This window comes from Diplotaxodon limnothrissa, linkage group LG11 (genome assembly GCF_057381915.1).
Source record: "Diplotaxodon limnothrissa isolate DT_005_m linkage group LG11, D_limnothrissa_male_GT1.1, whole genome shotgun sequence".
Taxonomy (NCBI): Eukaryota; Metazoa; Chordata; class Actinopteri; order Cichliformes; family Cichlidae; genus Diplotaxodon; species Diplotaxodon limnothrissa.
In genome coordinates, this window is record NC_140606.1 from 3427699 (window position 1) to 3455493 (window position 27795).

Genomic DNA, 27795 nt, shown 5'->3' on the forward strand with positions numbered 1-27795 from the left:
GGAAGGGCATCAGGTGTGACCATCTGTGTCATGTGCAAGTCACAAAGGTGACCCCCTTGAGAATAAGGAAGGAGAAGAAAGAAACTTACCATGTGATGTTGAAATGCTGTCAGCAGTGTCGTTTCTGATCTTTTGTTCCACAGAGCTGACTGTTGTCCTGTAAATATGGATCAGATAAAAGAAGCCAGGGTGCCGTGCTCCAGCCTCCTCACCTACCACAGAGAGCTGCTCGTGACCAGGCTGAGGAGCATTCAGTGCATCCTGGACAACCTGTTCACCTGTGGCTTCTTCTGTCAGGAGGATGTTGAGATTGTTCAGCAAACTGCCACCAAGGCTGATCAGGTAGAAAAAAGAAGATCCCAGACAAAAACTGTGCTCAAAAATCTCTGAATACGACTCCTGACTGCCTCTCCGAGGAGGTGATGTTTGTGATAGTGTCTGCATGTGTGCGTGTCATCACTCTGTGTGTAAACGTGACAGCTTGAAAAGTTTGGATTGTGTGTTTGTAAAACTCTGTGGAGGGTGAGGTCATGCTAACGACCCACGTCAGCTATCGTCCATCAAGGTCTTCAAGGTCAACTTAGTAATTCATTGGTGGACAGCTATCATTCCTACAGGTGTTGTGTGTTTTGTGAATATATCGAAAGTACTGTATAAAATGACATTTGACCTCTGACCTCTCCTTTAAGGTCAGTAGATTGCATACATACTTCACAATTTAAAAACTTTAAATATAAATTTGAATTTCTTTCATGATTTTTTTCTTTTTCTTTTTTTTTTTAGGTGCGCAAAGTCCTGGAGCTGGTCCAGTGCAAAGGGGAGGAGGCCTGTGAATATTTCATCTTCATATTTTATAAAGTATGTGATGCATACATAGACCTGCAGCCATGGCTGGAAGAGATCAACTACAACCCAAGTGAAGATGTAGCAGTGATGAAGGTGGTTAACACTGATCCAAGTAGGTGTCATTATCTTTGACCTCTTTCATACTTTACAGCTCTCACATCTGTAAGAAGTCAGTCTGCTGTTACCAGTTGAGCCGTTATGGTAGAATATAAGAATCTATAACAAGAGTAACAGTATATTTTATACATGATTATACAGAAAGTGTAGTTATATTTCAAACTGTAATTGTAGAAACCAGCGAGGTTTTTTTGAGTGACTGAAGTTATATGTAGAGGATGTGGGTGTTTTAAATGAATAACGACAGTAACCATCAGGCTGATGCAGCAGGATTAAAGGAGTCCCTGAATGTTATTGACTTAAAGCTGTTTTATTTGTTATTTTTTACTTGAACTTGTAGAACTTTTGTTTGTGAGAGCATGAAACATGCGCAGCCTTACCACCTCCTCAAGTCTCAGAATATCTTAAAAGCACTTGAAAAGCAAAATATGTTCAGTATGCAAAGGTCTTAAATGTTAATAGTGATGCCACAATTTCAGTGCACATTTCTGCCCACTTCACAGATTTAAATGATGTAACATGCACTGTAAAAGTAAATGATTTAGCTGGACATGAGACAAACGTTGTAAAGCAGCTCTGTCAGCCCTCACAGTTTATTTCTGTGTGGATAAAACAGGGTAACAGATACAGTAAGATAAGCTAGAGTAACTAACGCAGTGGTTAAAGCCAGTATCTAAGAAACAACTAATAACAGAAGGCAACCTGCACTCTGTCGCAAAACAATATTTGATACAAAATATCCAGACAGCCATTTTTTAGGTGGGCACACTATTCTTTATGATTTCTTTTCACATTATTAAACACATTTGGACACATTTGTAACATTTTACCTTATTATTCATTTGAACTGATATCAGTTATGTTTAACTTTTGTTTGTATACTTTCAGGCTTTTGGTCTAAATTTCATGTAAGTTTAACTAAATGTAATTAAGCCACACAAAAGCTTCCCTACCTGGAACCAGTCAACGTCACGCTGCAATTCTCCCTTAAATCATGTGATGACCAATAAAACACGGTGCACCGAAATCATAAAGAACACACTTTTTTTTCTCTTTAGAAACCCAGAAGAAATCCCCCGTCTGTAGCTACAGATAGCACACACACACACGCACACGCACGCACGCACGCGCACACACGCACGCACGCACACGCACGCACACGCACGCACACGCACGCACGCGCGCGCACACGCACGCACACGCACGCGCGCACACACACACGCACGCGCGCACGCGCACGCGCACGCGCACACACGCGCGCGCACACACGCACACAGCAGCGCTGCAAGATGAGCAGTCAGTCTTTATTTAAACGTTTGGAGCTATTTACACTGAATATTCCACTTTTGGAGCTTTCTCACACTGGGCCAGTTGCTCTTGTGTTTTCTTATTTAATCTGATACGTTTTTCTTGCTATTTTTGGTCATTTATGAAACAGCTGAGCAGTGGCGGCACTCGGGTTGTAAACACTCCACTCCCTCAGTTCTCTCTGCTTCACTTTTTTTGTAGTTCTTACAAAGAGCAACACCTCCTTATAAAACTCTAGATTTCCCCCATGCTTATGTGTTCTCTACCCTGTAAAAACGTGAACACATGGAAAATTGAATAGCTATGTTAGTGCGCATAATTCTTTTTTGCCTTTCTAGAGGAGTTTTGTCTTCTACAGTTAGATTAGAAGATCATAGTGGTATTGTAAAGCGCTTTGGGTGCCTAGAAAAGCGCTATATAAATCCAATTTATTATTATTATTATTATTATTATAGTATTGCTGTGCTGGGATACCTGCTGTTATTGTGGTAGTGTTGTGAGTTACAGTGCATTTGGAAAGTATTCACAGTGCTTCACTGTGCAATGCTGTCTCAGAGACCTGAAGATGATTCGTTCACTGGACTTCATGGCTGCCACTGACATGCTTATACAGACAGCCGTGTGCCAAACCATGCCCAATCAGCTGAATTTACCACGGTGGAAACAGGATGCACCCGAGTGTCATGGAAAAAGTTACACATGTCAAGTTTTGTTTTTTATTTTCAATACATTTGCACCAGTTCTGAGTTTTTTCAGTCATTATGGACTACTGTGTTCAGGAATTTGAGCTGAACTTGACTGGAATTTACTTCGTTATCAGGCTGTAACATGGCAGCATGTGGAACCAGTGAAGTGCTGTGAATCCGGCACAGATGCACTGATCTAGATCTGTTTAAGAATGAGTTTGATCAAAGCTTTGACACTTTTTAATGTGCACTAAGTCAGCAGATACTGTGAGAAGTTAAGACATGACATGAGCCGGGACACCAGCTTCATCATGTCCTATGGCCAGCAAGAGGAGACGCGGCTGGAGGACCTCTACACTGACACTGTGATGGAACTGCTAAATGACTGCAATGAAAGCCTGGGCTTCTTAGAGAGTGTGGACCAGCTCCTGGGAGATCACGCAGCTTTCAACCCCCAAGGTGAAATCATCTACGTAATGGGGGATGCTGGTGTGGGAAAATCCATCCTTCTGCAGAAGCTCCAGAACCTCTGGTCCATAAAAGAGTTGCAGACGGATGCAGTCTTCTTCTTTAAGTTTCGCTGTAGGATGTTCAGCACCTTCAAGGACGCAGAACAAATCTCTCTCAGAGACCTTTTGTTCAAACACAACTGCTACCCAGATCACGATCCAGACAATGAAGTGTTTGATTACATCCTGCGCTTCCCAGAGAAAGTCGTTTTTACCTTTGACGGCTACGATGAGATTCAGGAGGACGTCGACCTGATGAACCTGCCTGAGGTGGTTTCACCGGAGGATAAGGCCAACCCGCTCCAGCTGCTTATCAGCTTGCTCTGTGGGAAATTACTCAAGGGCTCTCAAAAAGTGCTGACGGCCCGGACAGGGATTGAGATCCAAAGCAGGGTGATCAGAAAGAAGGTGGCTCTGCGTGGGTTCTCCCCAGATCACCTGAAGACTTACACTGATTTGCACTTTAAGGAGCAGGAGCACAGAGAGCTGGTGTCCATTCAGCTGGATGCCAGCCCCCACCTCTGTGGGCTGTGCTCCACCCCGCTGTTCTGCTGGATTGTATTTAAGAGCTTTGGACACCTGCACACAATGCACGACAGCTTTCATCTGCCCGAAACCTGCATCACGCTCACCGACATCTTCCTCCTGCTGTCCGAAGTGTTCCTCAGTCGCTCTGCTACACCTGCTCCGTCTTTGCTGAAGAAAAGCACCCGCTGCACCTCGGAGACGTTCAAAGCAGGGCTCAGGCCTCTTGCTGTGTTTGCCAAGCTGGCGCTGCAGGGAATGGAGAGAGGCAGCTTCATTTCCAGCCAAGAGGAGATCAGTGAGTGTGGTGTGATGGAGCAAGATCTGACTCTCGGCTTTCTCAGACCTGTTAGTGAGGAGGGTGCCAGCGGGAGCTCCGCTACCTTTGAGTTCCTCCACATCACCCTTCAGTCTTTCCTGGCGGCTTTTGCTCTGGTGTTGGACGAGCAGGCTGCTGCCAGCTCCATCCTCAAGTTCTTCACAGAGTGCAGCAGGAGAAGGAAGGTGTCTTGTCTGCCTCTTGATTCCTGCATAAGTAGCTCTTCAAAGCCCAGCGAAAAGAAGCCGTTTGCAACCAACGAACACCTGCAGTTCACTAATCTGTTCCTGTGCGGCCTGCTGTCCAAGAGTCAAAGAGGCTTGATGGGACATCTGGTGTCTCCCGTCTTACTGAAGAAGAAACGGGCCCTGCTGAAGTCGTACCTTTCCACTAGTGTCAAGTTGCACCTGCGTGGCTTACCCCACTACGACGGCCAGGAAGGCAAGAAAGTTCACGTCTTGCCCAACTTCCTGTGGATGCTGAGGTGCATATTCGAGACGGGAAGCAAAGACATTGCTCAGATGACGGCGAAAGGCATCACAGCCGGCTTCATCAAGCTGGGTTACTGTAACGTGTACTCGGGTGACTGCACCGCCCTGAACTTTGTGCTGCAGCACCGTCAGAAAGTCCTGGGGCTCGACATGGATAACAACAACATCAGTGACTATGGGGTGAAGCAGCTCAAGCCTTCCTTTTGCAAGATGACCGTAGTGAGGTGAGTACGGCCGTGCTTTCAAACACCTGCTTCGTTTAACTCTGAGCTCTAATACAACTGTTCCCCTGCAGACTGTGTGTGAATCACCTGTCCGACAGCAGCATCGAGATTCTTGCAGAGGAGCTGTGCAAACACAAAGTTGTGGAGGTTTTGGGGTGAGTAAACGTTGTAAAGCCAGTCATTGTCGTAACAACAGACTATATCAGGGTGCTGGATGTGATTACATCAACATTTGGGAGCGACTGATCTGATTTTTGGATCAGATTGGGATCGGTGACACCTCAGTAGCACCCAGGGGCCCAGTCTGTTCAGTTCAGTTTTCCATTGTGTATGTTCACTCCTTCACACTTCAGCAGCAGTGCACTGTTTGCTAATGATGTGGAAGTGCTAACACAGCATGGAGGAATCTGAGAGTAAAGGCTCAGCACTGTCTGCTCTCACTCAGCATTCAAACTCTCTCTGATCCAGTTATCTGGGTGGTAGTTGTATAAAGTTATAAACTGATTTGTGTCATTGAGCGAAATAAGTAAGTCAGAATTCAGGTGACCCTGAATCCTCCCTTAGTTATGCTGCAATAGACGTAGGCTGCCGGGGATTCCCATGATGCATTGAGTTTTTCCTTTCCAGTCACCTTTCTCACTCACTATGTGTTAACAGACCTCTCTGCATTGAATCATATCTGTTATTAACCTCTGTCTCTCTTCCACAGCATGTCTTTATCCTGTCTTCCTTCTCTCACCCCAACCAATCGCAGCAGATGGCCCCGCCCCTCCCTGAGCCTGGTTCTGCCGGAGGTTTCTTCCTGTTAAAAGGGAGTTTTTCCTTCCCACTGTCGCCAAAGTGCTGCTCATAGGGGGTCATATGATTGTTGGGTTTTTCTCTGTATCTATGAAGCACCTTGAGGCGACTTTTGTTGTGATTTGGCGCTATATAAATAAAATTGAATTGAATTGAATAGAAATGCTCTGTGCTCGACACGTCTTGTTTCACATTGCCAAGGTTCAGAAATGTTACTAAACAACGGGTTGGCTCACTGTGCCTGCAACGGTCTGTAGGTTTTGCTGTTGTGACAGGATTTGTTCAGTGATACATTTTTTCCTTTTAGGATCCACTTCCATGTTCTGCGTTGAGCAGGCCACAGTGAATAAATATCCTTGGTTTGGTTTGTAGGCTCTGAGCTCATCACTCCAGCCACGTGTGGCACATACAACAACAACAACAACTTTATTTATAGAGCACATTTAAAAACCAACGCTATACCAAAGTGCTTAACAAAAAAGACAGAAAATAGAACATAAATATTATAAGACCAACAAAGTACCAAATATGCTAACAGGTCAGTGTCACTGATACAGGAATAGCATGAAATGCAAATCAAATAAAAACATAGCAAAAGCACAAAAAAAGATATGTCTAAAAGAGAAATAGAGTAAGTCAAGAAATCAGATAGGCAAGGTTAAATAAATAGGTTTCTAACCGTGATTTAAATGATTGGATAGCAGTAGGTTACTCCACAAATCAGGTGCAGCCAAGACAAACGCACGGTCAGCTCTAGACTTCAGCCGAGATCTTGGCTGCACCAAGAGTAACTGAGTAGATCATCTTAGTGCTCTAACAGGAATATACAATCGAAGGAGTTCAGTAAGGTAGCTCAGCACTGTGTTGTTGATCATTTTAAAGTAAGCAGCAGTATTTTAATTTAGATTTAATGGGTAGCCAGTGCAGGTTAGCTAGAACAGGCGTAACAGAGGCAAACCTCCCAGCTCCAGTCTGAAGGCGTGCCGCCGCATTTTTGAACAGTTTGCAGTCTGTGAAGAAGAGCAGACTGAAGACCGAAATAAAGGGAATTGCAGTAATCCAGCCCAAAGGCCTGAATAAGCTTTTCCAAGTCTTTATGCGGAACGTAATGCCTAGTCTTGGAGATGAGACGCAATTGGTAGAAACTAGATCTACAGCAGACACTTGTTTATCAAATTTAAAAGAGTTGTGCAGCAACTCGCTCAAATTGCTAACAGTAGATCCAGGCGGATGGTGGAGGGGTTGACGCTGATGCAGGCAGCAGCAGCACTGCTGACGTTTCTGAGGCAGAGTTAGAAAACTGCTCAGTTTGGGCTGGAGTGTTTGGTGTCAGCGAGGACGTTGGTGTTTATATAGACACATATACTTTTACAAACAACTATGGATGTCTTACAGTGTTTGGAATAATGTTTTCATCTTATCTTCTGTAATTCTTTTTATTTGAGGATACTATCCCTCTGTTCAGCACTCCGCCGACACTTGATGTCCTTTAAATGTGCTATAATGCACCGCAGCTTCAGTTGCCTGCATGAAGCAGCTCGCTATGTTATTCCACTTTCTCCAAAACCTGTCTGAATCACTTTTTAAAAAACCAAAAACACACAGTGATTTATATTTTTACATTTGTGTCCTCAGGCTTTACAACAATAACATCACAGATGTTGGAGCCAGGCTTGTTGCTCAGATCATCGAAGAATGCCCCAAACTGCGAGTTCTCAAGTAAGTTAAACATATCTCCATTTGGGGAAAAAACCAACATACCTTACTAACATTACTAACCTTGAATACTTGGACATTACTTTGTAGGATTGGTAAAAACAAGATCACCAGTGTTGGTGGGAGGCATCTGGCCAACGCCATAAAGAAGAGCTCGTCAATATTCGACGTTGGGTAAGAATTCAGTGTTCATCCAGGAAATTCAGCAAAGTGCTGAGGCGTAAGAAACAAAGTAAAAATGCAGCTTTAATGGTGACAGAGGAAGTTTCTAGCATTTATTCTGAGCGTTTGGGCACAACAGAAATAACCCTGGTGACTGAAACCAGATGTGACAAAGAGAGAAATCCCACCGAGAGGCATTTTTAGCTGTGTTGTTTAGCCCAGCTGCAAACATTTGAGGAAGGACTTGGTAACGAGGTGCCTGATCAGGCTTTCTGTGCATTTTTGCAGGATGTGGGGCAACAGTCTCGGCGATGAGGGAGCAGAAGCATTTGGAGAAGCTTTGAGGAACCACCCGAGCCTCACCAACCTCAGGTAGGAAGTTATAAAAACGGCACAAAAATAAAAACGCCCATTCAGACTTACTGATTAAAATCTTTACTCTTTTTTTGTCTTCTAGTCTGTCGGCCAATTGCATTACATCCAGAGGTGGGCGGGGCCTGGCTGAAGCACTGAAAGAGAACACGGCACTCAGGATATTCTGGTACGTGCAGTCTGTATTATCTCAGTCGACATCAGTAATGTAGGAGAGCTGGGATGCGCCACCTGAACTCGCAGCGCTTAAATGCATGGTTGACCTTATGGATGTGGAGCTACGTCACAGTCAATGCTGCCTCTCCAGAGTGACTACAGTCTCAGGGCTGTGTGCCGTTACTGTTTGTGCTTTTTAGGTTGGTGGAGAATGAAATGACCGATGATGCAGCTCCACACCTGGCTGACATGATTCAGGCAAACACTGGTCTGACCCACCTGTGGTGAGGACAACACAGCATCAGTCTGCACCCTGTTTACACAGCATGGATCGGAGCTCTTACACAGCTCAGTGTCCTTTGTAAGTCACTGCTTGTTGGTCTGCAGGTTAATCAGCAACCGGTTCACTGTGGAAGGGATCAGGCAGCTCGCTGAGGCCCTCGCTCACAACAAAGCACTCAAAGAGATATGGTGAGCATCAGTTCAAATTGACATCTTGGTCTTTTATTCTCCCCTCAAGGTTATGTCAGACCAAGCAGAGGGTGGGTGATTATTTGAAGTCCAACTTATTCCGGACACAAACTTAAGCTAGTTAGGGACTGATCGGTAACTGTGAGGCTGTTGAATGCTCTGCTATCACTTCCAACATGAACGAAGACAGGAAACTAAACAGCAGTGATGTTTGCAGGGTTACTGAAGTTGGGCTAGCTCAGACCTTCCCAAAGTGTGGGGCCCGCCCCCTAGGGGGGGCGCAGAGCCATTGCAGGGGGGGCGCGGTGTGAAAAGGGGAAAAAAAACAAACAAGGCTTGGACACTGCTAGCACAGGCGCCCACAGAAACGCAAAGCAGGAGATGAAGCGTCGCTGAATATGTTTCCAAACCAACTTCATTCTAAGCCAAAGACTAGAAAACATGGTGAAGCAAATCTTCCCTTTGGCTTCACCTGCACAGGTGCTGAGGTAGGTCTCCCTGCAGGACTGGTTTCCCCTGTATCAGGAGCAGCGCTGGGCTCTTCAAATCACAGACAAACAGGATCCCACATTCTTGATTTTTAGTTCACAAACACTTGTTGTAATGACTAACTGCTCCTGACATGTTGGAGATGTTTGCTCTTTATACAGTAAAGTTACAGCTGGATACAAATAATATCAGGCTGATCCTGCCACGATTTGTTCCCTCGGTTCAAATCACAGACAAACAGGATCTCACAGCTGTTTATGTTTTTAAACCCATTTTGCACAGAGAGGATTTTTTTGATTTGATAGCAATGTTGAATATTATTACACAAAAAAAACAACTACACGTAAAATAATCCCACCGTGACGCCTCTGCCTTTGTAAACAGAGGGACAGTAACTGCGTGTAAACCTGCAGACAGTCAGATTAACAGTATTTTGTCTCTATCTGCTATTCTGCAGTTCATCCCATGTAAACAATAACGTGGCCACAGCGTGGCGTGGAAAAAGGCACATACCTCTGACGGTGTGTGATGAACTCTGTATTCCTCGTCCACACGTAAACGCAAAAAAGGAGTTTTAAAAAATCTCCGTTTTCGGTGATTCGAAACGCCGTTTAGGTGGATGAAACAGCTGCGTGTTCAAAAATACCCGTGTAGGTGCGGACGCAGCGTAACAGAGTTAGTAGTTTATTTTATTACTACCTGTAATTTATTGCAGATTATTGTATTTGCTTAATTGTTTACTAAATGTTTGAGGAGTGAAATAAACCGCAGTGGAGCAAAACATTTTTCATGTAAAACAAAGGGGGGCCCAGCAAAAAAAGTTTGGGAACCACTGACTTAAAGATTGGATATCCCACCTGCTGTGATGGTTTAATGCGGTACAGATGTTTTTATTATCATTACGTCACATCCTGTTTATGACAGTTAAGATAAATAATATTCTTATAAGAAATAAAATTGTCTCATGTACACACTACTGTACTTTAATGCGGGTCATAAGGGTGGTACGTTAGAATTTATCAGGTGGTACTCATTGTGAAAAGTTTGAGAACCACTGATCTGATCATCAGGCGCCTCTACTGTAAGGTAGACCCTACAATAATGGACTAGTGCGTAAATAGGCTCAAAGGGTGTAGCTCTGCTGATGGCCCTTATTTCTCTGTTGAAACCGACAGCAAGCGAATAAAATAGAGGAATGAAGCTGTCCCAAGTCATTTCAGGTTCAGTAAAAAAACAGGAAATTTCTGCTTTCTGTATTACTGAGGAGGAAGGAAAAACATCATTCAGATGTTCAGCGGAGACAGAATTTATTGATTCGTCAGTAAAAGGTCTATTGAGATATTACCAATGATGAATGAAAGAAAAACACAGCATAATCTAAAGTGTCGGGCCAGTACGTGCCAACAGAAGTAACTGGTGGTGGGGACGTGTTGATCTCCTCGATCTGGAGCTGAGCTGGATCCACATTGGACCCAGACTAGCAGGGAGATGCCCTCTACAACACTAGGTCCAGCTTCTCCCCGTCACCCGTCTTTGACAGCATCCACAGAGTGAATTGCAGGTTACGTGGGGCCGTCGTTAACGTTGTCCCTGTGAATGCATGACTGGAGTCTGATTGTATTTCTGCAGCGTGAAAGGAAACCGGCTCTCTGAAGAGGAAGAGCAGCAGTTTGTGTCGGAGAAGCGGCTGCGGTTCCACTGACTGGGCACCTCACATGACGCATGCACGGAGCTGAGTGAAGGAGGAAGTGCGCTCGGTCCGTGTGCTGGTGTCAGCAAACAGTTTCACCCGATGCTGCGGGGATAAAGTCGCACCACCTCCATTGTCTGTGTTTTTATCTATTTAATATTCTTAAGCGAAAAACCCAGAATGTTTCTTTTTGAAATCTCTGAACGACATCACCGTGTTTCATTTTGGGGACTTTCCCCTAAAATTTCAACAAGTGTTTCACAGTTTTCCACAAAAGTTAGGAAGTGGGAGCTTAAACAAGAAGTATACAGCATGCTGACTTCCTCACATGCACACCTTGTTTTGTGTGTACTGTAAATGCTCTTTTATATTCATCTTACTGTTACACAAATGCTGTTTTTCACTTGATGGTGTTTCAAAGGTCTCGAACTCTTTCCTGTGTTCCTGCATAGATGTGACCTAAAGTGTTAAGTGTTACAAGAATAAATAAGTGGAGCCCAAACACTCCTGAGTGGCAAATGTGTGAATGCGGTTCCTGTGTCGAACACGGGCGAAGACTTTGATTCGACTGTTTCAGACGTGGCCAACACGTCAGTATATCACTACCAACGTGTTTTACACATGGCCTCAAGTCCTTGTGTTGGAATGTTTGTGCGTGTTTGTTTAGGAAGAAAACAAAGCAAAATGCTTCATTGTGGTCGATTCAGTTAAAAAACATTGTCCAAGCAGCCGTCTGATTGGTCCAGGTAATCTTTAATAAACAAACAGGCAGCGTGGTCGTTTCAGAGAGCCGGAGCTCCTTACACACAGGTGCCTTGATGTGCTGTTCAGTATGAACATTAACCCAGGCTGCTAGCTGCTTGGACCCCACAGGCTAACAGACCTACATGCTGTGAAATCCTGTTTCTATGGATGCACATACAGAAATATTCAAGCTTGCTATGATTCTTTTATTGTACAGATTGTTTGTCGGGGCTCAGACCCGACAGTTTGCAGATAAAAAGCATGCTGGGACTGTTTCTCTCGGTGCACACTATCAAACACAGCAGCAACCAGCAGCTCTCAGAGCCTCTCGTTTGATCTTTGAGTGATTTCTTCTTTTTCTTATTGGTTTATTTGTCTCAGCTTTCTGCCACTTACCTGAGTTCAGGTATAAACACACCACACCTTCCCTCAGCAGGCTGTAGTCTGCACCACCACTTACTTTTACTTAGCTTCAGGTTCGTTCTCCTCCCTCGCTCACCATGTGTGGTTTCAAAATGAGAAGATGATGATGATGATGATGGCCAAAATGCTGGGAGCGTCATGAACCCAGCACATTTACCTTGTGCTTCTTCAGACAGTAGAGACCTAATAACTGGATAAAGTCTGAGGCAGGACCGTCTCATATATTCACATTAGAACTGTTTTATTCTTTGGAATAAGCAAAGGTCCAGTATTGATCAGCCTCCATGTGCCTACAGTAATAAGTGCCAGATTTTCTTTTCTTTCTTTCCAGCGAGTTGCAGGCTGTGCAGGGGATTTCTGCCTGCCAGTGCAAACAGGGGAAGCCCCATCGTGATGACCCAAGTTACACAATAATGCAAAAAGCCATTGGAGAACTGAGAATCTGAGGCTGGTCACTGAAAGAGTTCACCCAGCTCCCATCATGGTGTGGACTGTCATTTAGCATCTAATGGGGCGTCACTGCAACTAATAACACCTGTCATTAGTTTAACTTTATTAATCACTCTGTAAGACAGATTTACAGGGCTCTGATTGGATGGCGTTCGGCTGACGTTAGGGTAGATCCTGGCTACAGCCTGGGCTGTGACACACCTCCGTCAGTGTAAATGTATCTAACCATGCAATGAATCCCTCACATATGTTCATACATGAAAGAAGAAGAAGACGTACGTCAACATTATGTCTCAGTTCATCTATACGATCTTTATTGTGGCCTCTTAAAAATTTTGGAACTTTTCTCTTATTTAATTATCTGTGGAGGTCTTTCTGAAACGTCAGAAAACAGCCACAGAGTCTGAATCGAGATTAAAGTGTCATCAGAGTATGAAAGGTCACTGACACTGGGTGACTTCGAGTGACGATGGGTGAAATGACAGCTGGTGACTTTGACTCCTCAGCTTGCTCTTGTACCAGCTGTAAAGCAACGCCAGGCGTGTTTACGCGTGGGTCTGTGGGCTCTGATCAGGAACGAGCCTCCCGTGACATTTACAGGAGCTGTAGTTTTTGGATGTGTGCTGATGTAACCAAAGTCCCGTACTGAGCTCAGATATAACGTCATCTCCTGAGGAAGACGGCGCCACGTGGCAGAAAGCTCTGGAAATGTTTTGCTACAGAGTTGCAACTATAATTTAACTGCACTCGTAACATGCTCTCATTTAACGCCAGCCTTTCCCGTAAAAGTTCAAGGATTCAGCGTGGTGTCAGAGCCACTGTGGTATTAGAGGTGTCTGTGTTATTGCAAAATGATGGCAATACAAAAACCCACACGGACAGGAGAGTGAAACGTCAAAGTCATCTTTTAAGGCCAGATTTGTTGCACATTTCCTCATAAATTCACAGACAGAAATGAAAAGACAGGCGGACCTGCTCACAGGAATCAGCTGCATGATCAGTCAGGGGAAAGTGGTTGTAATCTCTTGCAGAATTCAGATCAGAGAGAGAGATGACGGTACAGTCAAAGCCCCGTGAGATGTCCATCAAGCAGCCACGTGGTCGCTCTGTCGCTACAAACGCACCGATCCTGCCTCCACGCACTGTGCGAAGGGAGCGTGTCACCGGGCTCGGTTAATCTCCGTGTGGCCGTCCGATTTCCAGAATACAGTGTGACGATTCAGCAGTCATGAGTGCGCCGGGGTGGATCCCAAAACTCCAAACGCCCACCAGAGAACCACACTAGCTTCAATACATTCAACAACGACTCCCAGCTGACTCACGAGACGTGTGTGTGTTCAGTGAGGGACCGTGTGAAAATGGTCAGTGTGTTCTGCACTTCTGTCATTTGCTCATGAAAACTTTTAATGATGTAAAAAGTTTACATTTCACAGAGTCCAGTGTTTCATCTTAAAAAACGTCATACTTTCACAGAATACACCCCCCAACACACACATTACATGTCATGGAAGACACGGTGAACGCAGCAAGAGTCACAATAAAAAGCAAAGTTAGCATGATCATAAAAAACATCATTATAAAATCTTTTCAGCCATTGAATCATTTTTGGGAGATACAAAAACCAAACAAACTGCTGCCTGTGATTCTTTTTACATATTTATATAAGCACAAAATGAATGTTGACTTCGCACAAATCAGTGAGCGTTTGAGGAATGTGTAGGAAAGCAATAATAAAACGTAAACCATGGTTATTCTATTAAAACCATTTTCCCTCCCTCTGCACCGCCATCATTTTCTCACGGTCTCTAAGATCACAGACGACACAGGAACCTTTCATGTCCTGCTTTCATGATAAAAATCTCAAAAATAACGTCAAGCACATCAAGATCATAAGTGAGAGCGCACTGCCTCCCAGTGGTGGAGAGCAGCAACTACAGAAACTGCAAAACAAAAAGGATCCTGTCTCTACAGACTAGAAGGCACACATCTAAACAGACATGTTTCTGTCTCCCATTATTCTCATATTTAAAACAATATATTAATGTTTGATTTCAAACACTTTACTATGTAAATAAGTTCAATTACCAAAATGACAAATCTTAAAAAAACCTCGGGTTCGTAGCCAGTCTCCACCTCCATAACACGATGCAGCTTCTGCATGATTTCAAGCATAAAAAGAAAATCCCAAATATCACTTATAACTGCATATTGTTCATTTAATGATGATAATTACAAGATGAGAAACTAGTCACAGAAGCCTGGAGGTCACTGAGTGGCTGCCTGGTGTTGCGAGAGAAAAACGTGTGTTCTCTGATTGGTGGGTGAGTGGTAGTGGTAGTCAGTGGTCACAGAGAGGTACAGGCTGCTGCTGTGGTCACTCGCAGTTTGTATGGAGGTCGCTGACTTGTCTTCAGACATTCACTAACGACTTACCGATCATCTAAAGGTGGCCACGGCAATCTGCTCGCAACCAGAGCAACTGGAAGGAGGTTTTTGGTGTAGCATCCTTTTTGCAACCCCCAGCAAACGCTCACAGACTGACTGCGCAATCAGGAAGGGGTGCATTTAGTCTTCACAGGCAAAAGAGACTGAGGGAAAAGGATGATAAGTTTCAGGTGTTTTGGAGCTTTGGGATCCACACAAGCCCTGGATCAGTAGATGGGTTTGAACTTAGCTCGTCCTCCAAGGCTGAGCGTGAGCTTGTTGGTGAAATCAGTATCAGGGACTTGACTGGTTCCTCAGCGAGGTCTTCAGGCACACCTAACCCCAAACAGACAGGTCCAGTTAGTCCCTCCAGTTCTGTTTAGCTTACGTTCCCTCAGCCTCAGCACCTGGACTGCTGCATTTGCCAGGATCGAGATCAAGTTGCTGACTCCCAGTGTGACGGTCAGTGCCTGAAAAAGCTTCACAGAGCTCACTGCTTTCCTGGGACCTTTATAGTCCTGCAGCTCCTCACAAGTAAACTGTCTCAGTCTGGTGCAACACTGTACCGTGAGGGCTCGGTTTACCTGCAGCTGCTACGGTTATGATGCAGAAATGAACACGAGCTGACAGAAGTGATAAAAAAAAACTGAAGCTCATTTTTACAGGAAGGAACACAAAGCTAAAAACTGAAGGTCTTGAAAGGTTTTCCCACATTGTCTCGTTACCAGATCCCGTCCATGATGGAACGAGACATTATTTATGTCCAGACATATTCTGTTCACGTGCTCTTTACCCTGGTGTTGAATAAGCAGGTTCATGCAGGTTCTGCAGCATGCACTGGAGCCGTTTGCAGCCACGTGTACGGCAGCCTGGATGTTATACCTCAAGATCCTGGTGCTTTGTTGGAAAACTACAGACTGACATCTGCTGGTGGGGACAAAGTATTTCAGGTCCTGATGAAGTTGGGTCTGGTCTGTGGAGGTGAACGTGATGTCTGAAAGTGAAGCTCCAGCTTTACTAGCAGAGGGTTAAAATCTCCATCCATCCATTTTCTTAACCACGTATCCAAAAGTCGGGCTGTAGCCTTTTCCAGCCAGGAATGTGGGCTAACTTGAGGGAAAGAAGAGACTCGGACGGGGAAGAACTGCTCCCCGTGTGGACGCGGCTGAAGTCGGATAAGCAGTTAAAAAACAGGATGGGTGGATTTTTAATTGAGTCTCATTTTGCCACATGCTGTCGTGTCCCATTGTTCTGGCATGCACAACACTTATCGTGTCAGAGAAGTAGCAGCAATGTGCTGCAGTGGGTTTAGGCTGGTGAGTGATGGACTGGGCTCCTGTACCTGTGTGGGCGGGGTCTAAAAAGCACTGATGACTGAGTGTTTGACAGTAGTCACAGTTGACTGGCACCGTTTTTGCAGCAGCACTGTCAGCTGCGAGAAGCTGCAGACGCAGACACGCCGTCTCTGGCTTGTTTCTCCTGCTCGGGTAGAATGGCAGTTGTGGTAAGATGGTCCTGGTGGTGGTGGGGGTTGTAGGGCGTTGGGTGGAGGACAGCCGGCTCGGCCGTAGTCTGGACTCCCCTCTGTCCTGGCTGCTGCGTGCCGAGCGTCGCTACAACAAGGCACTGGGAGACACTGATGCTGACGGAGGAGGGGAGGGGGCGAGTCGGAGCGCGTCAGCCAACAGTCTCCCTCCTCCTCCTCCATACTGGTGTACTGGTGTATACTGGTGATGCCCCGAGCGTCAGGGCTGGAGGAGTCTGTCAACTCTGATGCTGAGTGTAGATGTGCAACTTAAACATAAAACACACAAGTTTGTATCCCTGAAGATTGCTTAAATGACATTTGGCACACTGTGGTACTACATTATTGGGTGGGTGGGTTGTGGGAGGAAGGGTGCTAACTGATCACAGTGGTCATAGAGTCCAGCAGAGTCCCTGAATCCAGGGATTTCATTTTTGCAGATCCCTCTGGGGACGTCTCATGTTCCTGAAATCACAGAAAAGAACCAGATGCTGACATTTAAAAAATACCATCTTTACGTCTGTGGATGTGGATTTTACCTGTGCAATGAAAGCTTTAATCCGATGGATGCTCAGGACAGGACCTGTTCACCTCAAACCACTCGTCGATACAGCTGCAGGAGAGAAAACAAGATGGGAGGAGTCAGTGAGACAGCGTGAGAAGAGCGATGCTGCCCGAGTCATTCCGCCACGATGCACCTCATCAGACTTTACACCTACGGCTATTTTCACTTGTTCGTGTGGTACAAAGCATTGTTAACACTGGAACATTTACCCGTGCACCTTCTCCCTGGCATTAATAAAGTAAACCTCGTAGAGCTCATGAAGTCCATTTTGCTGCGTCTGGCGACACCTGCTGGTGTGCAGTAGTCTCGTCACATGTACATGTAGTGGACCGTGTTGGACTTGACCCACTCAGGCTACAGAAAGCACACGTGTTTCCTCTTTCAGAGCACCACAGTGGGGTCTGATGTAATGTATCGAAAATGAAAGAACAAAGCAGTTAAACACTTTCCTCCTTCAAATGATTGGAATTCAAAACATTATTATTAACTATCAGCAAACATGCTTTACATACTTACAATATCCTCATGTATTTATGTATGTAGAGCCACACTTTAAAAGGAACCAAACAGCTGTGTCCAGTTCATTACAAACACAGATAGCATTCATATGAAAAACAGCTGAAACAAACTTCCTGTTGGATAGTGAAGCCTCAAAACCTCAGGCTGACGGTTTTCACCACTGCTCTTGGGGCCTTGAAGGCTGATGCAACCCTCGCATTTCATTAGCCAATGAGCGCTCCCCGGTTTATCCTGCTTTCTGACTATAACTTACAAAATGAACCTCATGTTTTCTACAATCTGACCTCAAACTACCAGCCGAGACCATAAAGTCACCTGGGCAGTGTTTGCTGAGGTCAAACTCGGAGAAGGAGTCACCCATCGCTGGCCTTTAAAGCATTTTAGCATTCATAGGTCAGACTTGTCCATCTTTTAAATACAGTCTTTGCCTGAAACTACTGAAAGCTCAAAGGTGAAGTAATGTTCAGTGGTGTGGGTGCCGTCATATCAAAGGATGTCTGTGTCTGCTGGTCTACACTTTAAGTTTGTAGCATCTCTGAAAGGGCAGCAGCCAGAAAAGGCCAGATTCATGTTCAGTTATTAAAGAAGGACTAAAATTACCACGTGGCTATAAAACTGCAGCCAAGACATGATAAAGTGTGGGGTTGATTTTAAAACAGTGAGCTGATACCAGCTGACAGGCCAGTTCAGTAAATACTGAAGGTAATATCAATAAATCCACTTTAAGCCCAATCTAGGCCCTCTGTGAAATAACGTGACAGCGCCACAGTGTGCATGACTCAAGTGCTCGTCCCTCGCTGTCAGCATGACTGTTCTTTTTAACCCTGAACCTCATTTTTGCATCAGTTTAAACTGACACTGCTGCTTCCTCTTTCTGTTATAGCCGTGTTTGCGTGCTGCTCTCATTTCATGATGAGTGACAAGAGCCACACACCACTATGCAAAACACATCCCTCCTCTGAAGCTCGCTTAGGCTTCAGCAGTCAAATCAAGTGGGTATCTTCCAAAGTTAGGAGTGCTCGCTCTTCTGTTTTACCGCCTCTCTGACTGATCTCAGCACAGGAACACTTTTAGGGAGGGAACTAAAGAGGGTTTGTTCATTGCAGCCAGATATGAGCGTGAGACTGGAATCGGTAAGATCAATAAGAACATCCCAGCATTTCTTTGCCTAATCTTCACAAGTCGTCACTGTGATGGAAATGCAGACAGTGAAGTGGCTGAAGCAAGCTTGTATTTCCTTAAAAAGACTTCCTGGGACTGAACTGTGTCGCTAAGGCCACACCTCAGCTGGGACCACTATACTGCTACTGTACTATTAGATGAAAAGGAAAACAAACGAGGTTCTAACCCTTTATGGTAGATGCAGAGGCAGGGCAGGCGAGCGATGGTGTCTCCCTGTTGCAGCTCCTCCAGGCAGATGGCACATTCTCCTGCATCCCGAGGCAGGACATCCTCTGGAACACACACACACACACACACACACACACACACACACACACACACACACACACACACACACACACACACACGATTGGGATTATAGGATGACTCATAACACAACACACAGCCTCTGTTGGCAAAACAGAGCTGCAGTAAAATCTAGTGTGTTTAAACCAAAGTGACCATGTGATCTTTCTTAATTAGTGGTTGCGTGAGTGTAAAAGCAGAGACGGCGTGCAGGTTTCTGTTGTACTGTACGTTAGTATTACAGCGCACCCACACATGTCCATACTGGTTTTGACAGTTCAACAATTATATTTACATAAAAAAAGGTCATCCTGACAAAACTGTTCAGAGATACCGACAGTGGGGACACATTTCAGTGTTTCTGTTTACTAGGTGTGCACGGTGCTACTCTTATATCTCAGTCAGGACCGTTGTGTTTTGGGAAACGCAGCTCTGTCCTGTCCTCCCTGTAAGAAGATCTCAGCACAGAACACAGCAGGCATCAGCGGTAATGATATTATTACTGACAGCATTGAAAGAGGTGGAGCTGGGCTGCAAAGTGGCTTGCAGATATGCAACAACTCCTGGTAGGCTAAAACGGCTTAAAAAGCCCAACCTGTGTGAGGTTTACGCAGGAGGGGATCAGCTGATATGGGCAGGCTCTGGGATCAGCTGATCTGCCGGGACTGCGTGGAGCTCGACTTCATGACCTGTTTGAACTGAAGCGTTGCCTGATTTATATAACGTACAAACGCATCGTCCATGAGGTCACTCCATGTATTCCTTTAAAACTTTTAAGATCTTGACACAAGAAATACGGGAACGCAAACACATGAGAAGGGTTTTTGGTGGCAATCAGAGGCAACGTGATTAGGATGTGTGTTGCAGGCTGTTCTGGATGATCGTGATGTGTAGAGAGCTAAAGTCATACTGTTCAAGCAGCTGAAATTTCTAGATTTCCCTGAATGCAGCACGACTTTGTCAGAAGCATTTAAATCTTTATCTATCAGTGTTTCCACACTCAGTTTTGTACTGTGGGTAGGAGGCTGCCGGATAGCCTCCACCTCTGCTCAGCGCTCCTTACAGTGTGCGAGGTTACTGTGTGTGTGTTCATGCTATGAATAGCATGGGTCCGGCTCTAGAGTGGAACTCAGCATGTGCACCATTAAACCCATCACCTGCAGCAAAACACGCAGTCATTAGGATTGGCCTTATGTAACAGTGGATTAACCCACATAGGCCTGCAAAAGCCTGTTATTATGGGCAGCAGCACATGGCATCCAGCTCAGCTGAGGGCAAAAGCATCTTTAACACACTGACAGTCTGGGCCGGGCAGCCAGTCAGTGAGAGGTTTGTAATACTCATGCAGATGATGTTTGCTTCAGCTGCAGAGGGCCTCTGTCCTGCCCCATCCGTGAGGCTGCTGTCTGTCTGTGCATCCACATGTATGTTTGTCAATTCTGCATACGCACGCAAAAGAGTGTGGGCGAGCATGAGAAACTAAAATCAAAATGCTGGTAGCTGTCAGTTCTCCCTCTCAGACTCCTGGCAGATGACCTTATTGAATCAATGTGAAAATCCTAGAGGATGAGATGATGTCTTTTTGAGTTGTCGGACATCCTGCATTTTCAGACAACTGATATTTGAACTCGTTTAGTAGATGCAACTATGGTTTCAATGTGAAAATCCCACGTCACCTTGTTCCTAAGTTATGATGTTCACAAAGATGGTTTCCACCCAATGAGCTCACATTAATACCCCACCAGGCCTTTACAGGTGAGGGGCAAAATCTGCACACCGTGTCGAATCAAAACCAGTAATCTGTTGTTACCATGCCCCTGGGACTGTGATGCACACGACCCCAAAACAGCTGCCCTTCATGTCATATTCCATTTACTGCTGATAGAGCAGGGCGATGTGACCAAAAATATTTATCACGATATACATTTGAAAATTTGTGATGACGATATAAGTGACGATATAATTGACACAAAATACTTTACAACTCCTCAACTTTATTAGTGCAAAATCCATCAATGTATTTTCACTTAAACAAGCAGCTGTTTTTTATGTGCATTAAAGTTATATAAAAACGTAACAGTGCAAATGCAAACTCCTCGCTGACAGTTTAACCAAAAGGCATTTCCAGTGGAAACTGGCCGACACATCCTCAGCATAACCATGTATAATATCCACAAAACTTAAAGAGGTTAAACACACACAACACGGTAATATTATGTTGAAACACAGTACGTATCACTCCGCGAGGCTCCGCCTACGATAGCCGTAATGCTCCGACAATCCATCAAGCGGTGCGGCTTCGTAGCTCAGCAAAGTCGTACTGAAACATCTGACAGATTTCTGAGCGCCGTGCACATAAAATGGTTTCGAGGTCAGTAAACACAACCAGAGTTCATACATAAGGCACACGGGATTATAAGGGGCGCTGTTGATTTTCAGAAAAATCAAAGGATTGATTTTAAGTGCGCCGTATTTTCCAAACAACGCGGTAATAACGACGGCCCGCTAGCATGCGCTACCAAAAATAGTGCTTTGTTGTGTATCTGAGGGACGAAAGCTAAACCAGTTCCACACCAGTGAAGCTGCAGCATTTTTACAAACCAGTTCTGGTTCATGGATTCATTCAACGATCCGCTTTCTCCCTTCTCATTCGCCGCCATGCTTTTTCCGCCATGTGCATATGAAAACAAAGGCACTGCGCATGCGCGTTTTACCCATATTCTATCGCCATATTTCATTTTCTTATCGTTGCCCAACATTATACCGGTGTTACCGTGAACGGTATGATATGGCCCAGCCCTAACTGCAGACATACCCTTTGCAAAGAAGTCAAAACGTTCCTTCCAGCTCTTCCTCCTCCAGCATTAACGTCTTTAACTGCAGAACTGTCTATTGTCTTAATATTGGTTTGCACACTAGGATGAACCACAGACTGTATCTAAAGGTTGGAGGCAGCCACCGTGCTATTACCAAGGGGAAATCTCTAGAGCTAAAACATGAGCCGTCGCAGACACAGAACACAGCGCAGTTCCTTTAGTGCCACTCAAGAGTGGCTCCTACAGAGAGTGGGTCTCCACAGGGTTAAAATGCATTAAAAAGCATTAGGGCAAAACAGCTAAAACAAGACACGAAAAACACTTTAGCCTCCGAGGATAGTTTCCCCCTCTAACATGCACAAGATCCCCAGTTTGAGACTGTGAGGAAACACAAACCCAGATAAACAAGAGAGCTGTGTGAGGAAGGGCACGCAGAGTAAAATCTGTGCCAAATCAAATACGCAGATCCATCCGCCGTGGCAAGGCCTTGGACAAGAGGAGGTGATCAACAGAGCAGCTTTCACTGCACCTCTGAGCTGCAGCTTCTGTCTGTCGGGAGTTTAGAACGAGCAGCTAGCGACAGGGATATGTGCCAAACATAACATCACGATATTTCAGAGGATTCTCACAATAAATTTGGGTGTTATTAATTCGACAGCATAAACACAACAGGCTGCCTTGAAATATTTGATAAAAACTTAAAAAATATATATGACACATGTAACTTTTAGTGGAATAGTTTATTCAGCAGTGTATTCAAGTATGAAAATAAAAATTCTCCCTCTGTTCTTTGAATTGAAAAAGTCAGCATAAAACATAAATAGTATTACAAAATAAAATCCATCCATCTTCTGCTTATCCGCACCGGGTCACGGGGGCAGCAGCCTAAGCAGAGAAGCTCAGACCTCCCTCTCTCCAGCCAACTCCTCCAGCTTGTCCGGGGGAACACCACGGTGTTCCCAGGCCATCTCTGCAGCGTGCCCTGGGTCTGCCCCGGGGCATCCTCCCTGTGGGACCTGGAGGCATCCTAGTCAGAGGCCCGAACCACCGGTTTCTACAAAATAAAATCCACTACCGAATCTAAAATGTGTGATCCTCGGGAAAGTAGCTGGTCTCACGGTTTGAGGCGCACAGCTCCCACCTGCTGTTAATATAGTGCACAGTCAGACTGAGGTATAGTGTTCTGTTCTGTACCTGCTTTGATATCCAAAATCATTTCCCAAACAGGGAAGTAGCTGCTCTTTTGGGGTTTAAATCTTCGTCTGTAACGCTTCCAGACAGATTTGCCTTCACCTTCACAACTTAAATAACTTTGTGCTGCATGACCCACGTGAGCGCAATCCACTGCTTAATGGGGTGACATGTTTGTGCCATGAAACAGCACATGATGATAGAAGTATATGATGTGAATAATATCATATGGCCCATGCCTACGAGCACTTTCTCTGACAGCGTCATCAGTCTGTCTCACAGCAGGTTAGAAACCAGGACCGAGGTCAACGGAGCATCGCCGGCTTCAGCCAAGCCGCACCTGTCATCTTATAAACATGCAACAGCTGCTGTGCTTGTGCGTCCATGTCTCGAAGCAGCGCCACATACATTTAGGGAGCACAGGTCTGTGTGCATGTGTGTGAAAATAAATAGCAGTTCAAGGCCAAACCCCAGCGTGCAGTGACACGAGGCCTTCACCTTTACTCTGTCTCTGCTGTGCTGCTGCTTTCACAAAGACACACTCACAGCATCAGAGAACAGACTGGTTACACTATCGTTACCTGCACCTGCTCGTGTGTGTTTGTGAGTGTGTGTGACATAATGAAGGGTTGTCCTTGAGCGACCAAAAGCAAACAACTGAAAGGAATATAAACATGCTGATTACAGATCTTCACAGTCATGTGACTGTGTGTGAGTGTGTGGTAAGAGTGGAAAGACCTGAACGGCTTATTATTTTCCTAGAAAGGCCACAAACAGCAGGGAGCGGCTGTGATCACTGAGACAAAACCACACAGGGTAATAAGAAACATGGCAAGCTTAGCAGAGCTGCTTTGCTTTTCTTTACTTTTTGATACACGTGTAATGTCACAACATTAAAATATTCCCTGCTCAGGCTTTAGACCGTGCCTATCACACTGTGATCATTTTAACATCGTATAAAAATGTCATAATAGAATATCACTGCTATAGCAACACCATGCATTTACTTTCCCCTGTCGGTGCAACGAGACAAGCTTGGGCATGTCTGAAAGCAAGAGCCATGTTAGTGCCTAAAAAGGCAGCTTGTTGTGACTCTATGCAGCGATCTCCTAAACGCACCAGGCGATGCCACCAGCTAACAGAAAACAGCAGTGAGCAACAACCAGGCCCCGTCTCACAGTATCCCAGTAGATCACCTCGCAGCTTCATCACCATTTTTCTGGCACCTTCCACTGGAAAAAGATCCCAGTGGAGAGATTATATATCTTATCTGGCCTGGGAATGCTTCGAGATCTCCACTTCCTGAGAGCGAGTGATCGTCTGGAATACCCTGCTGCATTTTGAACCCAACTTTGGATCAATGGAAGAAGACGGGTGCATGGACGCATGGCTGTAGGAACAAAGACAGATCGTGTTCATTGTTTGCATTCCTGCGTTAGCTGACAGTGTTCTCCATATTGCAGCAGTCTGCTCAGACAGGGACCATCACATGACTGAGAGACAGGAAGACAGAGAGGAATCAGTCCCAGCAGAACAGGAAGTGGGCTTACTCAAAGAGGAACTCAACTTGGCCTGAAAGCACTCAGCTGAAAGGGAAACACCGAGCAGTGTTGGTATGAGCTGAAATGTGTTCAGACTTAGAGAGAGAAGAAGTGAGAAACAGGCCTTTGTCAAACAAAGACATGGCATGAACACACCAGAGATGCTGCTGCACTACGCTCACTGCGCTTGATGCATGTTAAACGTCACTACTGTCAGGATCCTGAATCAGGAAATGAAAGTGGGTCATCCATGCTGTGAAACGAGTACGAGATGAGGTTTTGTTGTGTGTAAGAAGAATGCTCTTATAAAACAGACACGATCCCTGCTGCTCTCACTACACTTAGGCGTTAGGGCTGGGACAGACTTGCTCACGACCACGATGCACATGCATACAGCCAGGGCGGCAGATCACAGAACAGTCTGCGTGATTAACTTCTGATTTTGCATGAAACAAAAATAACTCAGAAGTCTCAATCAAGTCAAATCTCAGCCAAACCGATTTACTCAGGAACAAATAAAAGACTGAAAAAAGCCAAACAATAACATTTTTAAGTTATCTAAGTGACTCATATATCGTGTTTAACCTGAGTAGCAAAAGACGGCGGTGGGTTGTGTTCACAAAAATTATTTAATATGAAGGCAATAGCAGAGTGTTACAGGCATCGCCCTAAAGCATGTAGCCTGATGGGCGGTGTAGTCGGTGCTGCAGGGAGGATGGACTGCCATACCCGTGATGTGTCTGTGAGCGAGGAGGGAGAGAAAGGAAAAGTACGAGCTGTCACGGAGCAGAAACGGGAGCTGGAAGCATGTAAATATAATAATAACCACTGCAGCCAAGAAGAGAGCCTGACGAGCCCAGCTGTAAGTAAGCTGTTAAGACTCGACTGTACGCTGTGTTCATGTTTTCCTCTGAAACAATAAGTTTGGTTGCAGCAGCCTTTCAACGCCTCTCTCTGTCTCTCGCTAGCAAAGTTGAGCCAGACAACAAAGTAAAGCTAGTTTTCAGCTGCGAGCCCGACATGAACCCGACGTATCAGCCAGAGGTCCCCATACTACGGTTCGGAGCCGCGGACCTGTTTTATATACGCGCTGAATAGTTTCTATACGAGATCGCTGCAAAAAGTGCAGCCTTACCTAATGTGCACCTACTGTTACTCATATATATTAAGATTTAAACATTAGTTGGTGTTGGTATGGAGAGTAACCTTCAGTAATACTAATAGATCACACAGCAATAGTACATTCATGTAGCTGTAAAAAGCATGATAATATGTTAAGTAATCCAAAGTATTCAGAATACGTTACTCTTGTTGAGTAACGTAACGGAATACGTTACAAAATACATTTTAGGGCATGTAATCTGTAATCTGTAGTCTCTCAAAGTATAATAGGGCTGTGCGATATGACTAAAGTCTCATATCCCGATATGAGACATCTATCGTCCGATAACGATATAAATCACAGAAATGTAACATTTTCTGTAAACTCTGTGAATCTCGGGCAGCTCGACCTGCGTGAAGTGTTTCCAGCTGTGCGTCGTGTAGCTGGAGTCGAGTTTTAACCGATGCATGAAACGATACATATTTAGACATAAGTTGTAACGGCGCCGTTTTCTTTGTGAGTATTTATTACACGGCGTGCTGCGGGGGAAAGCCTGTTCTAACGTTTGAGTCTAAGCTTTATTTTTTAGCACCTAGCGGCTTTTTTAATTCTCATCCGTAAATAATCTGCATCTTTCACGTGATTCGGTTTATTTTGAAAAGTCTCAGCAGGATCTTGAGCTTTATTGTGAAAGGTTTATGTGGAACATAAACATGCGGACACGCGATGGTGTTACCGTCGTGGTTGCTAACCACAACACATAAAAAACAGGCGCTTGTCCGTCCGTGGTGTGGTTTTATTAAATATAAGAGAAAGAGAGAACTTTAAGAAATTAATATAACCACTACAGTGACATCAAAACCATGAACAAATATTGCCGTAAACAGTTTATTTTGCGACACCACGAAACAAACAATGTGTAAAAAAGCTGAAGCGTAAAATGAAACGATAGACGTTTTTATATCGTCATCCGATATATATCGTTATATGGAACAGCCCTACAGTATAACATTTCATTTATGCAAATCATTGCATTTTGTTTTTATTGACATTTTAAACAGCACTGGCTTTGCATCATGGGGGGGGGCAGAGTTTTTTTTGTGGATTCCCATGATCCACTCCTATGGGTTTCTTTTTACTGGTATTTTTATAGTGCCTATCAACTCTTAGCTGTGCATGCTTCACTACAAGCCTCATTAGTGCCTTCTATGAAGCAGTCATGAAGCCATTCAGTTCTTAAGTTGTTATTTATTTAAGAACTTTCTATCTCTAATGGATGCATTGGGGTTCGGTATTTTGCCCAAGGACTTTTTGACATAATGACAGTAAATGGCCTGCATGGCCTGTATTTGTATAGCGCTTTTCTAGTCCATAGGACCCCAAAGCGCTTTACACTACATTCAGTCATTCACCCATCCACACACAGGCGATGGCAGCTACATTGTAGCCACAGCTGCCCTGGGGCGCACTGACAGAGGCGAGGCTGCCGGACACAGGCGCCACCGGGCCCTCTGACCACCACCAGTAGGCAAACAAGGTTAGTATCTTGCCCAAGGATATTTGGCATGCAGCCAGGAGGCAGCCTGGGATCGAACCACCGACCTTCTGATTAGTGGCTGACCTGCTCTGCCACCTGAGCTACAGCCACCCCCAGTAAGACAGTAAGAGCTGACCTCCGACCTCCAAGCCACATATTTCCATCGTTCCTCTTTATTTTGTATTCTGTTGCTGGGCTAACACACAGAGGCAAACACCATTCACACTGGTTGTCAAATGGTGCTATATAAAAAAACTGAAGTGAACTAGAGGTTAAGTCAGTGGTTCCCAAACCTTTTTTGCTAGGCCCCCTTTTGTTTTACAAGAAAAATGTTCTTGTGCAGGTGAAGCCAAAGGGAAGATTTGCTTCATCATATTTTCTAGTCTTTGGCTTGGAAGGAAGTTGGTTTGGAAACATATTTGGCGATGCTTCATCTCCTGCTTTGCGTTTGTGTGGGAGCCCCGTCAAAAACCTGTCCATGATGCTAGCAGTGTCCAAGCATTTTACACAACCTAATGCGTTTTTTAAATTTTCATACCGTGCCCCCCCTGCAATGGCTCTGCGCCCACCCTAGGGGGCGGGCCCCACACTTTGGGAACCTCTGGGTTAAGC

General features: G+C 44.9%; 2 protein-coding genes across 2 annotated transcripts in view; one reads left to right on the forward strand and one right to left on the reverse strand.

Moving 5' to 3' along the window:
* The first annotated feature begins 148 nt into the window (after positions 1 to 148).
* Positions 149 to 11041, forward strand: nod1 (nucleotide-binding oligomerization domain containing 1). The gene is made up of 11 exons (XM_085364981.1): positions 149 to 342; positions 784 to 958; positions 3213 to 5025; positions 5097 to 5180; positions 7459 to 7542; positions 7630 to 7713; positions 7990 to 8073; positions 8159 to 8242; positions 8430 to 8513; positions 8617 to 8700; positions 10819 to 11041. The coding sequence occupies exons 1-11, from the start codon at positions 166 to 168 to the stop codon at positions 10889 to 10891; spliced, it is 2826 nt and encodes a 941-aa protein (XP_085221107.1). The 5' UTR covers positions 149 to 165; the 3' UTR covers positions 10892 to 11041.
* A 3532-nt stretch (positions 11042 to 14573) lies between these two features.
* The window catches only part of znrf2b (zinc and ring finger 2b), a 51743-nt gene continuing 38521 nt past the window's right edge, over positions 14574 to 27795 (reverse strand). The window contains exons 3-5 of the mRNA XM_085366112.1: positions 18878 to 18983; positions 16985 to 17058; positions 14574 to 16910 (exon numbers count right to left, since the gene is read on the reverse strand). Of these exons, the coding sequence (XP_085222238.1) occupies positions 17001 to 17058; positions 18878 to 18983 (164 nt within the window). The 3' untranslated portion in view covers positions 14574 to 16910; positions 16985 to 17000. The remainder of the gene's footprint in view (positions 16911 to 16984; positions 17059 to 18877; positions 18984 to 27795) is intronic.

What these genes read in the sequence shown, in the direction of transcription:
- nod1 (XM_085364981.1), top strand. Translation starts at nt 166, where the DNA reads ATGGATCAGATAAAAGAAGCCAGGGTGCCGTGCTCCAGCCTCCTCACC. An exon ending in CCCAAACTGCGAGTTCTCAA is followed by an intron (nt 7,543 to 7,629) that starts GTAAGTTAAACA and finishes ATTACTTTGTAG; the next exon opens with GATTGGTAAAAACAAGATCA. An exon ending in TCGTCAATATTCGACGTTGG is followed by an intron (nt 7,714 to 7,989) that starts GTAAGAATTCAG and finishes GCATTTTTGCAG; the next exon opens with GATGTGGGGCAACAGTCTCG.